The 13,656-nt window shown below is 41.6% G+C and overlaps 1 protein-coding gene across 7 annotated transcripts in view; it reads right to left on the bottom strand.

Annotated features, from left to right (window-relative positions):
• Nucleotides 1-13,656, bottom strand: part of Shisa9 (shisa family member 9) — a 474,421-nt gene that overhangs the window by 208,634 nt on the left and 252,131 nt on the right. For 2 of the 7 annotated variants that reach the window (XM_074058977.1, XM_074058975.1), the window contains exons 3-4: nt 9,070-9,222; nt 1,252-1,299 (exon numbers count right to left, since the gene is read on the bottom strand). In XM_074058977.1, coding sequence (XP_073915078.1) covers nt 1,252-1,299; nt 9,070-9,222 — 201 coding nt within the window. The remainder of the gene's footprint in view (nt 1-1,251; nt 1,300-9,069; nt 9,223-13,656) is intronic. The other 5 variants (XM_074058979.1, XM_074058981.1, XM_074058978.1 and 2 more) reach the window with 3 other exon arrangements.

The raw sequence follows: 13,656 nt of genomic DNA, 5'->3' as shown, positions 1-13,656 counted from the left end.
GTGCAGGTATCTGGTTTTTTGTTTTTGTTTTTGTTTTTGTTTTTGAACAATCTTCCAGGTGATACAGTGTGTGCTCATGAGGCTCAAATGAGAGAACCATGAGGTCCACTGGTTTTTCTTCCCCATCGCATCCATTCACTCATAGGTCCTGCAGCCCCTCAGTTATCCCTCCATCCCATCATTTTCTTCTCTCCACCCTCTATCCACCTCAGTGTAGTCATCACCTGCCTAAAAGAACATCCTAGTGAATGTCCCCAACCCCAACTCACCTAGTCCCGTCTCTACTTGGAAGTCAATGACCTTATGAAAAGACAAAATGGTCATGCAGGTACCCTGCCTACAGCCTTCCTTGTCTCCTAGTCTCTCCTGGTTCAAGCTAAGTAAAGAGTTCTACCTTCACCTCCATGAGTCAGCTACTTCCTTCCCACTACTGGATCATGCCAAGCATAAGGAAAGAAGAAGAATGAGAATAATGCTTCTGGTCTGTTCTGAAAAGAACTTCTCCCATTGACCCCCAGAGGGAAACAATTTAGCCATTAGAGTCAGATGGACAATGGTTCAAATTTTAGCTCTGTGGCTTAGCAGATGGGTAGCATTAGACAAGTGTGACTTATTCTCACTTGGACATCCATGACCTCATCTCTAAATGGAAATGACAATGCCTACACAACCAAGTCATTGGAGAATTAAGTGATAAAAATGGATATGAAGAGCCAGCACTCTGGCACATAGTAGGAAGTTAGTAAACTAATAGCTACCAGCTGGCCGAGTCGCTTAGCTAGTTAACTCACATGCTCACGTCAACCACCTCCTAATCCTGCTACCCTGCCAATCATTCCCCCAAACTCCTAGTTAACAACTTGATTGTGTTTCTCTCTCCATCAGAAGTTGTGTTCTTTTCCCCTGTGTTTTTGCCATTTTGCCATTGTAGCTTTCTGAGAAAAAAATTACTGGATGTCTTACCTGAAATGGTTTCTGAGAGAGGAATTTTTCTTCAAGCAATGAAAATATTGGGAAGCAAGGGGTAGCACATTGTCCAATGATTGCATTGAGCACAGACAAAACACACCCAGGCCCACGTGCACATACAAGCACACAATACCTACACATAGCAACTTAGACGGACTGTAGGTTCTACCCAATCAGACACACATGTGCACTGGGTCACATACAGACACCAGGACCCTCTATTCCTTCATTATTTAATTTGACAACACCTGGACAAAAGAGCCAGAAAAAGCCATACGATACCTTTCGGTGACTTAAGTGTCGCAACTGCCCAGTCACCATCAGAATTTCCTAAAAGAATAACAATCAAGAGATGCTCATCTGTTGGCTGGGTGGGCATCCTGTGTTTGCAGTGCCCTCACACCCATGTGCTGCTGTCTGCCCCAGCTGCAGCCTCAAGGGCGGGCAGACCTCCAGGGACCCAAGGGGCAGAGAGGGAAGCCACTTGTAAGAAGTCCCTTGAACATGCCTAGATGTTTGCACTTATTTAAAATAGAGAGAAAATCATTAGGCAGTGTGTCTGACTTTAAATTTCAACTCACAATAAAGAAAGGAAAAATTGAGTTACATGAGGTCACTTTGTCTAATGTTTGCACTCTGACAAGACATGAAATTTGATCTGTTTTCTTATAATCCCACTCCTGACTCCTGAAAGGGGTACATCATTCCAAACCCAAGCTTCACACTCAAGAGCAGGACCTGTTCTTCCGGCTGTAACTTTAAATGATACATGGGGGTAGAACCTGCCTAACCACGGTACTCAGTACAGAGCCCATCTTGAAAAAAATTGTTCAATGAGTGAATGAATTCAATTTTTCTAAGGTATGGAAATTCCCCTAAACACTAAAGGGCTCAAGTTTATCTGAGAATCCCATATGAGTAATACATTGCTTTACAGAACAGCTGTGTGTCTTGAATTTTCACTATAAATCAGTTTCTCCAGATTGAATTCCCTTTTAGAAATACCGAATGAGCCCTGAGGGATCTCATATTATTACCAGAATCCCATGGTGACTCCCATTATAAAATAAAGGAAGATAAGAAGGACCCCACCCCTTCCTTAATTGCCCTGGGTTTTTCTTAAAGCAGGGCAACCCCACCCACAAAGGCCTCTCCCCATTGGCTGGAGGCCTGACCAATCAGTAACTGGTACTAGTTCTCATTTCCTTTCTTAGGAATCTACCTGGGAAGACCAAGTCCTCAGCACTTTCTGCACAATTTCCCAAGATATTAGCAGACTGCCAGCTGAGAGGAGACACAGGGAACAGTCTGTGATCCGAATGATTACAGAGCACAGATTCGGCCTCATTTAAACATGCCTGGTTGGCCTCCCAGGCGTGCCAAAGGACACTCAAATTGCCATGTTCCCCCTGTGGATCTGAACTCTACACCCTCATCATTCACACAGAGGGGAAATGAGAGTAACAGGAAAAGAGTGATGAAGTTAAAATTAAGTGGGACCAGCCGGGGATGACTTGGTGTTTCTTCTTCCTCGGAGCCAGGGTCAACTGGAAATAGTAAAAGGGTCCCAGATCTTCCTTCTCTTGTGGACACAAAGCTGACCATTTCCTGAGTCACTGATTCAAAAGATGTTATCCTATGTCCAAGTCAAATCCATCACTGTTAGCCTTGAAGGCAGGAAACACTCATTTATCCCTAATACCGAAGACAGGGCTTACTTAGTTTTAGCAAGATAAGAAAGTACAAGTTCCTTCATAAATCCATTGACAACAAGGGCACTTAAGAATACGCCAGGCAGTTTACCAAAAATGTGTTTAAGTCCCTGCTAGGCATTTGGTGGCACTAGTGGATGGACCTAAGGTATAGAAATGAAAGAGATGTGAGAGAACATTCCACGTGATAAAATATTTATCTTCATTTGGATGAGGTTACTTACAGGTAAGCATTTTTCAACAGTCACACTACTGTGAAATTATGATCTGTGTAATTTCACTGTATGTAAATCAGATTTCAACGATAGTATCCCTCAATTATACTCAGCATTATGGGAAATCCTTGACCTTCAAACAAAGAAAAGCAATTAATACCTTACTAAATCTTGTTCAAAAAGGGATGGGGTAGGGAATTGGTCTCCCCTAGTGATCTTTTGCCTCGTTATATACTTTGGAGGTTAGAAATTGCTCTGCGGAACACAGAATTGTTTCATGTAAAGAATAAGACTTTTGCATCAGGCAGTCTTGAACATGACCTCAAACATTTAACCACATTGAGCTCCAGTTTCTCCATTTGCAAAACAGTAAGACTAATGCCTTCCCTGGAGGTGTGCTGTTTGGGAATTTAGTGACAATAGCTTACTTTCAGCCCTTTTCAAAAGAAGTTAAATTAGAAGAGATCAATTTATGGCTGTGATCCTCACGCTTCTCTTCTGGTTTCCAAACATAATTCCTACGGCAAGGATGGAGAGGGAATTCTTGCCACATTTGAAGTACATCGTTGCTGAGGTTAAAAAAAAATACTATTGGAAAATGTAACACAATTCTGGCAAAATAGTCAACTGTGTCAAATAGCAAAAGGGAAAATATTTTCTTAAAATCAAATTTTAAATTGGATTTAAAAAATGAAGGCACACAGCACTTTATCAGTTAACTGGGTTAGCCAAGGTTGTACCAAGCCATCTAAAGGGCACATGATCAGGAATTTTCAGTAGCCTAGGAGTTTAACTCTTAGATACCGAGAGAAAAAACTGGACAAGGGGCCAATAGAAGACAAATGCCGATGCTCAGGCAACTCCCTCTTTGTAATGGCCATCAGGAATTACATCAAAGGGTAGACTTTTTTCTGATCTATAGGCAGGAGTCATCCCTGTTTGAACCATCAGGTTGCCTTTAGGGATATTTTTACAAACACTTCTTGCTGACATTGACCTTGTGAGAACCAGAGATGGTTCTCACATTATAAATACTAATTACATGGCAGCCTAGGCCAGGGAACTTGGGTATTACAAGAGCCTTCCAGTTATATTTTGGCTCAGTCTGTAATAAGACATACTGCTCAACTTCAACCTTGGTGGAAGATGTTTCCAAACTGTTTGAACCCAATTCACAGCCTTAGTAGGGAGAATCAATTGAGTGAAACCCAACCACTCTTTGATGGACTGTTGCAGTCACACATCTAGGCATTGACCTTCATCATCCAGGCTATCTGTGGGGAGAGTGAAGAGGTCTGGGCTGGTTCTGCTGGTTATCAGGATATTCACAAAACACATTCATCATTTGTTTCCTTGCTTGTTTGTTTTATCAGCTCTCTAATGTGCACTTTCACATGTATCACTGAAACTGAAGGGAAGAACATGGATTCTACTCCCTCTCCCTAAAAATTTGGCAATCACGTTAATGAGTGTACCATGTATCTTGGAGATTGAAGGAAGAATATGACCAGCAAATGACTCTGCTCTGGTGAGTTTAATGTGAGGCAGTATTTAGTAGCTAAGATTGACTTGTCTAAGCCATTATTATCAGATGGGGAAAATGAGACCTTAGGAGGCAAAGTATTTTCTGCAAGTATGTGATAATGTCTGATCTAGTTCTTACACTCGGTGCTGACCAATTCCAGAGGCCATGCTATGTTCTGGCTTCTTGTTGACCACCTCGGGTTCTTATCTTGATATCATATGGCATTGTTTACTGGTTTTACAAATAGTTATTAGGAGCACTTACTAAGTGCCTTATACGGTGCTATGTGCTGACTGGGACTGACCTGGTCCATGCCTCAGTGGGACCTACAATTGAGGGTCACCAGATTCCTTGTTTGGAGAATGAATGAATGGTAATTTATCCCCAATATCCTTTCTTCCACAGAGTCCTAAAGAGTTCATCCCCTGACATTTCCCTAGTTTGTGCTATCTTTCACCAATGGCTAAGCAGTAAACTCTTTGAGAACAGAGGCCATTTGGTAATCACATACATATACACAGCATTCCCAAATTATAAAGACAAAAAGCACCCTCTCTCAACACAATGTAGATGATTTCCATAAACCAACAAAATTAAATGAAATGGAAAGGAAGGCGGGTTTAGGAAGAATTTGTCTCAGGAACTACCAAAAGTTACCATCCTTTCTTCAAACCTCCCCCGCCTCCCATTGGCAGTGAATGAATGGGACATGTTTCATACCCTACAGGAATCCTAATAAGAAGAATGAGGGGAATTTCATAATTTTAGAATTTTAAAATTAAAATGGAGCTTGGGGACTACATACTTTGGCTTCCTTATTTTTTACACAAAGAAGTTGAAGTCCAAGTGTTTCTGTCATTGGCTCAAATCCACGAGCAAAATAAGGGAAGGGGACTGGGATGGAGTAAGGGATGAGGGCTAAATAAGGGAAGAGGACTGGGATGGAGTAAGGGATGAGGGCTAAATAAGGGAAGAGGACTGGGATGGAGTAAGGGATGAGGGCCAAGATAGAGCCTCTGATTGTTCACCTGATGTTCTGCGTATTAGTGCCTCTAAGAGAAATTTATTTTCCAGAGTCATTTTTAAGCTTAACAGTTAGCCCTAGAGGCTGTGTGACCCTCGCCTTATTCACCAGATTTAAATGTGTAGAAAATGAGTCTAGTTATGAGAGGTTGCAGTGCCTTCACCAGCAAACCATTTTTTAAACAACTTTTCTCCTGGGTGGTAATGATTCCACTAATGAAATGCATTTCATCATTCACACTATGATCACATTATGCCTTAATAAAGAACCCTTGAAAGAACATTTATTATGGGATTTGCAGTTCACTGATGCAGGCAGATGCTAGATACCTGGGTAACTACTGGGTCAAGCCATGCCTTACTCTGCTCCATTTGCTGGAGACCCACAAGACCACCTGCAAGTCTGTTAAAGTCCCAAGAGTTCCCACAACAATCCAAAGGAAAGATGAAGAAGAAGAAAGGCCCATAGACCACATCCAGGATTGGGGAGGATTCCCCAAGTAAGATCCTCCCATTTTCTAGAATATAGAAGGGTGTTTCCTATTAGCCCAGGCATTCTTTGATTCTTGTCAAAAAGAAGCTTATTCATTCATTCAACAAATATTTCATGAGTTCCTGATTTGTGAGAAAAGGGGCTACACAAAAAGCATCCCTACCAAAATCCTGGAGAGAATCAAGGAGCCATGTTAGAGCATCCATCTCTTACTTACCTAAGAACTATGTTGAAGAAATGAGTTGCATAGGATGGTGTGACCAGTTCTAAAAGAACTGGGATGATTTTTAATGCCTAAAGAAGAATTTAATATAACAGCAGATGTCATTTGTAAGGGAAACATGGGGCTCAGAAAAAGAGGCAAGCCATCAAATAGTGTCTGAAAGCCTTACAGTTATATCAGCAGTGAAGAAGCTCTAATTTTTGATCACCTAGGATACAGTCCTTGACCCTTCCTAGTAATATCTGAGCATATTTGAACATGCTTAGGGTGCACATTCTATGTAAACATATGATATGTGTGACTACAGGAAATCTGTAGTTTGGGAGCATCATGGGCATTGAGCTGGGCATAGAGGTAAGGGATGAGACTTTGATAACTAGGAGGAAAGATCTTAAAGGCTCCAGATTTCAAAAGGCCTATGTTGGTGGGAACCCTGTGACCTTGGTATTATACATTTGGCTCAACTCCTCTTTCAATGATTCCATCTGGAAGTTTTAGGACACCAGGAAACATGAGCTCCTAAATGTAGATTTCTGTCACAAATACTTCCTAACCATTTAGTTAGTGTGTGACTCTATGTGAGGCTCCAATAATGCTGCTTTTGTGAATGTGATGTTTATAGACCATGGTTACACAAGCATCATAGACACATGGTAGTACCTATGCTTGGGGTTCTGATATTAGTTTATAATAGAATGAGGATATTTCACACTTGACTCACTCAACACATATCTCCTATGCTACCTCTAATGAGGACCTTGGCAATGGGGGAAGAAAAGAAGATGAGAGATCGACAAGAAAAGAAATTGTGTGGCTGGTGGGTTTTCTGCCTGTCCAAAGTTTTCCAGGAATCAAAAGTATGTGGGGACCAATAAATCAATCTTATAAATAGCTAAAGAACAGAAGAACCTCTACTGATAAAATGAAATACCAGTTAAAGTGAATTTTTTGTTTGCTCCTGGGCTCCTGACAGTCAATTCTACTAGGAAGGAGAGGATTCCATGGTTGGAAGGAGAATATTTAAAGATAACTAAGAAGAGCTTTCTTGGAGATAGAATGAGGAAAGGATTTGTCCATAGAGCTATCAATAAGAAGACAGTGGGACTCTGCAGAAGGAAGGTTACGAATACATATTGAGTGCATAGCTTTACAAGACCATAATGTGAGCTATCTTAGTTTACTCTTATAGGCATCATCATGGACTGCAAGACCGAGGCCTAAAGAACGGGTAAGTGTTGTCCAAGGTTACACACAAGTAAGTGAAAAGGCAAGATTTGAACCCATATCTGTCTGGCTCTTTCCAGTTTTCCAAGGAATAAACTCAAAGAGATAGGTTAAGTGAAAAAGCTGGCTTGAAAATCTCTCCTCTGAGACAGGTAGCAAAAGCAGGACTCACAGGACACAAATAATGCTTCTTTTGTGAATCTGATGTCTATATAACATGGTTATCATAAGCATGATAGATACATGGTAGTATCTATGCTTGGGGTTCTGGAATTAGTTTACAATAGAATTGGGATATTTCACACTTGATTTAATCAACAAGTATCTCTCATCCTACCTCTAGTGAGGGGCTTGGCAGTGGGGGAGGAAAAAAGGATGAGCCCCTCTTTTAGGTAGGCACAGGAATGTAGAGAACAAGCAAGAAACTTGGAAGAAGTTCAGAGGAAGCACTTGAGGTGGAACTTGGTTTTCTTGGATGTTGGGTTGATGGAAAGGTTTAAATCAATGGATCTCAACTCTGGATTCACAATAGAAACATCTAGAGAGCTTTTGAAAACTTCCCATGTCTGAACTCCATCAATTCAGTTAAACTGTCTGGGGTTGGAATGAGGCATGGGTACATTTCACCTGCTCTGCAAGTGTAGTAATTTGCATCCACAAGTGAGAACTATTCGCTTAGGGAGACCTGAGGTTTGTCACAGCTAATCACGAATCAAGAATTGCTAACTTTGCTGTGGCCCTGGCTTCCATCCAATGAAATTCTTCTAGAAGCAATTTGTTCAGAGCCTCCATCACTGTCACAGTTATGTCATCCACACATGTGTGGGGGATAGACTCAAGAGAACCAGGGCAGTGGTAGTGGCCTTGCATCTGGAGTGATAAAAACACCAGTTCAATTTTCAGCTCTGTCACCCAAATTAAATCAGCTTCCTTGAGTCTCAGTTTCCTGATCTGATAATTGGGATAATAATTATAACTTCCTCTTTGGATTAGTGAGGCAGCATGTATTTAGGCTCCAATGTAGTGTTGCACATTTGGCAAAAATAAAATTAATAGTAGCGTCAGACTGCACACCACAGAAAATGTTTATATGCTGAAGAAGGATGCTGCCTGTAATAGGAATGTGCATTGTTTACCAGATTCTCAGAGATGAGAGGGACTGTGTATGTGAAGGGTGTTACCTGCTAGAAGGCAAGGCATTGCTGAGACCCAGACCTGGATTCTACGTGTGGCCTTCCTAGGAATTGTTAGAGCAGGGGAAGCCCTAGGGGATGTCAAAGGGGTTGAGGCCTTGGTAGGACCTCAGGAGCATCCAAGTCCTCCTCCCCAGGAAGGAGCTCTCACCACATAGGTACCCCTCCTGGACCATGCTTCTCCACACTGAATCAGAGGAAATAGCTGGGAAACTGTGGTCCTCAATAATCTGGGTTCCAGGTAGAAAGACAGAAGGTAAATAATAGATAATGGATAGAGATAGCTGGATAGATGGAAGGAGGGAGGGAAGGAGGGGGAGAGAGAGACAGAGACAGAGACAGAGAGAGAGGCACAGAAAAACACAGGGAGGGAAGGAAAAAGAGACAGAGATCATAGAAAAAAAAACAGTATGAAGAAGTTGGCGAAATCTAGAAGGAGAAGCAAACCGGAGGAGAGGAGAAAGAAAACAGACCCATACAGGATGTTCTTACCAACTGCCTTCAAGGAAGCATACTTGTTGAGCTCTTTGCCCGGCGGCTGCTGTTCGTAGGGGTTGGAGATCTGGCCCAGGCTGGGGTAGGAATGTGGGTGGTGTCCCATCTGCAGAGGAGAGGTGGGTACTGCATTATTCATCTGGGTGGTATCTGAAAGTGAAAAGACAGAGATGGTCGCAGGCAGGGCAGAACTTTCTACTCACCCCCACTCTCAACACACCTCTTAAGACTAAACTCTCCCCACCTTTTGGAGACATGAATGGCAGAACAGCAGAGGGTGTGTAAGTCTTTCAGAAACAACTAACTTCCTAATCTTTATTGAAGAGCAACTGCAGATCAGGATGGGTGACAGAGGACAAAATATATGCTCAGAACATCTCTGCCTCCCCCCAAATTCACATGGCAAGGTCCCATCACGATAGGAGTTACTTTTGTCCTCAAAAGTATAAAAAGATGCTGACCTCAGTAATAGTCAGGAGGCCATTCCTTTGCCAAGAGGCTGGCAAACATTGAAAGGACCATAGGACATTAGTGCTGGCAAAGGAGTTGAGAACAGAGAGGCCTCATAAGCTACTGGTGGATATACCACTTCCTGTATCTGCAGAAAGGAATCTAGCGGGGTGTATTGAAATCTAAAGTATGTGAATATTGGACCAAACAATACCAGGTCTAGAGTCTGAACCTACGGAAACAAAAGCACCAAAGGTAAGGACCTTTGAGAGATGTTTGCTGTACCATTGCATTGGGTTATTTTTTTACAAATATAAAATGAATAAAAAATACAGAAATGAATAAAAATACAATCTGAACTGCTATCACTATGGGAATTCTTAGAGATTATTGTACATAAATATTACATACATATATACATTCACATGATAGAATATGTTAGAAAAATGTATTAAAGTGCATTATTGCTACATGGCAAACTGGGGAGTTTCTTATGGATTATATTAAGCAGGGGAAAGCAAGCTTCAAAGTAATAGAAATAATATAGCATCTTTCTCTTAAAAAAGGAAATCTATGCCTATTTCTAGGTGCTATAGTTTTTCACAAGATAGAACAAAATACATAAAGACACATAATGACTGTGGGCTACTTGGTGTGGATGGGTGGGAGGGAATTGGACTCTTAGGGAGAGAGGTTCCAAAAGGTTCCTCTGAGAAAATCTATTGAGATAAGATCTGGAGGATGGATACAATGTTAGTTGAGTGTTGTGGAAGGGAGAAGCCACAAGGTAGCTTGTTTCAGGCAAAGGAAACAGCCTGGGCTGTGTAGCTGAAGGGAATCCGGCATGCCCAGGAGCTGAGGGGGGCCCCTGGCCTCTAGCCATGCATGGTTGAGAATATAACATAAGGAAAGTAACATGGAAAGGTTGGCAGGGCCCAGTAGAGCTTGCTAAGGGATCCTGACTTCATTTCCTAGGGCAATGGGATGGAAAGTTGGGGGCAAAATTGACATAGGTGACAAGGAGTCCTGGTGGGAGAATCATGCTCAGTTTCAGCCAGGATCTGGGTTTCCCCCAGATTCACCCACATCCATCCAGATACGCATTTCATTAGATGCTAGAGTTGCCTTCATCTAGAATGTGCATCGTTTTCCAGCTTTTGCAACTGTTACCTACTAACAGTTCCATAGCTCTTCCTGGTATCCAGAGAATTGCTCTCAGTTGACAAAGCCACCACCCTGGGCTTAATGCACTTCAAGTACCTCACACTCAGTATCTGGGATGGTCAGAAACCAAAATCTGGCTGACACTAAGGTGCAAAGACCAGCCACTTGCCACAAGGTAGAGATAACTTTAGAAAGCAATGGATGTTCCAGAACTCATTACGGATTGGGACACGTTTACGGCTGGGGTCAGCAAATTTTTTTCTCAAAAGGGTCAGTCAGTAAATATTTTAGGCTTTGCAGGCCTCTGCTTTGATTATTCAACTTTTCCATGGTAGAATGAAAGCAGTCCCTGATAGTATTTAAATAAATTGGCATGAATATGTCTCAATAAAATTTTATTTGCTAAAAGGTAGCAGCAAATTTGGCCCAAGAGATTTAGTTTGGTCACCCCTGGTCTAGACGTCACCTGAGACCCCATCCTTGTGTCACTTCTTCATCTCTCCTATTGTGTTTCCCTCACAACTTTAGGAAGTAATATGTATTTGGTTTTTCATATGAAAAGCACTTGCTCAGAGTCACATGTATCTGACCGCCTATCTCAGACTCTGCTTCTGGGTAACTCAACCCATGACATATATGGCATATGCTTGTCTTTAGAAACCAGTAAACCCAGATGGAAAGATGTAAGGGTACTGTGTCTGATGCACACATAATAGGGAGTGTATTTGTATCACTGCATATGCCTGGGCCATCACACAAACTCAAATGTCTAAAGAGAATGTCACCAAACAGGTCAACTAACCCAAGCCTCAGACCAGTATTCAAAGAATGACGTGTATCTTTCTGATATAGCTTTTTGGCTAACATTCAGGTAGGGCAGCAGAGCCTCAGAATTAACAAAACAATAGAAAAGGTACTGATAAGATGTGACTTTCACTGTATCCTGGACCCCAAGATGCCTGACATTTCTGTCTCTGAAGTTGGCCATCTGGGGGTTCTGTTTGCTTTCTGTGGGAATGTCAACCAAACACATATTTTGGCCAAATGTTGGTCCAATGAGAAGTGGGTTCCCATCTGTTATCATTATCTGTTGTTTTCTGTGTTTGTATTTCTGTGATATATTTCTGAGTGGCTGGTCACTATGCTTATAGATTTAGAACAACCACTTCCGTTAACACTCTGCTTCATCTCCATCTGAGTCACGTGATGGCTGACAACCACAGTAACTATCTCCCTTTGGGTTTCCCCCAAAAGTTACTGAGAGAAAGCTGCAAATGCAAGGATGTTTGGGAAATGATCTCAGGACATACTTATAGCAAAAGATGGGAGTGAGAGACAGGAAAGAAAGGCAAACAAACGAAGAGTGTGATGCCAAGTAAGATGAAATGATGGTGAACTGGAGTTTAATCCCACTCTGGAATTCTGATACTTGCATGCCTTAAAATTGCTACCTAGGCAAGGGAGCACTTTTGTCTGACCTTCATCAGTCATTGGTTGAGGTCTGCTTCTGGGAGACATTAACTTCTCAGCACTTACAACCTGCCATGTCCATGGGCACAGTAAGTTCTGGTGGCAAAAGTCACCCCTACTCATAATTCAAGAGATGTCAGTTGAAAAGCAATTGAGTATGCTCAGAAATGGTAAGAGCCCCAATGTTATGGCAAGTCACACCACTAGTAGTCATTGAAGTGAGCAAATAAATCAACAGTATTTCCTTCATCTCACCATGATTGGACCAGAGGGGAGCATGTGGTCTAGGCTGGGCCAATGAGATTTGTTCCATGAATTTTTCTATTTGGAGTCAAGATGCTAGGAGGCCGTGAAGTCAAGTGACTTTGAACCTACCACGTGGAGATAATCTTTCTTTGTCATTAAAGAATAAGGATAACAGTCACACAAGGGAAACCAAGGGAATATAGAAGCCCTCTTTAAAGTACATACTATGATTTTGGGGGTTCCTGTCACTTACAACATAGAATTCTAATTCTATGTGACTGGATTCCCTGCAGTAAGCTGAAACTGACCAAAATTGGTTGGAGCCATGGTGAAGAAACAAAAAATGAGAATTGCATCAAAATGGAAAAGCTCTTGCCCCTCTGTCTGCTACAGAGCTGCAGTAGAAACTTTCCAGCTGGGGAGGTGGAAGGAAAGGGGGAGAGGTAGGTCAACAGGTATGAAGTTCTAAGTTCTGGTGTTCTATTGCAAAGTAGAATAACTGTAGTTAACAAAATAGTGTACATTTCAAAATAGCTAGAAGAGAGGATTTTGTGTTCTTACCACAATGATCTAATAAATGTTCAAGGTGATAGATACCCCAATTACCCTAATTCAATCATTACACAGTGTATACATGTATCAAAACATCACACTGTACCCCACAGATAGGTGCAATTATTATGTGCCAATTAAAAATAAGATAAAACCTAAAAAAAATTGAATAGTACATAGAGAAAGCCCGGGGACATTAGTTAAGCTAATTAACTAATGGTGAAATGGCAGGTCTTCCTTTTGAGAAATAGATCTTAAACACTAACTTGTCTAGTTAGAATTGACATCCCTCAAATACTATCCTCCAGGATGAACCCATTCCCCCATTTTTTTTTTTTTGCAACTTCATCCTAACCCCTACCACTATGCTCAAGTCCTCTTTCCATGCCTGCCAGAAGAAGTGCTAACCACTTCATTAGAGGAAAAAAGTCTGTAGAGATGCTCCTCATAGGACATCTTGGGACAGCTTTTACATTATTAACAGAATACTTAATATTCCATTATAGAGTATTTGCTTTTAGATTTTTTCTGCGACGTCTTGCACTACCTCGAGGGCTTATTGAATATAAGTAGGCATGACTGAGAGGACCCACCAAAGCAATCCCACTCAAAGGAAGAAATAAGGCTGCCCCAAAGTCGTGTTCCCACTTTCATATGCAGAACCATAGGCAGCAAATTTCTAGCAGTTTTAGATAGCCATTT

Source organism: Castor canadensis, chromosome 17 (genome assembly GCF_047511655.1).
Source record: "Castor canadensis chromosome 17, mCasCan1.hap1v2, whole genome shotgun sequence".
In the NCBI taxonomy this organism is placed as follows: domain Eukaryota; kingdom Metazoa; phylum Chordata; class Mammalia; order Rodentia; family Castoridae; genus Castor; species Castor canadensis.
This window is presented reverse-complemented; position numbering and strand designations above follow the sequence as displayed.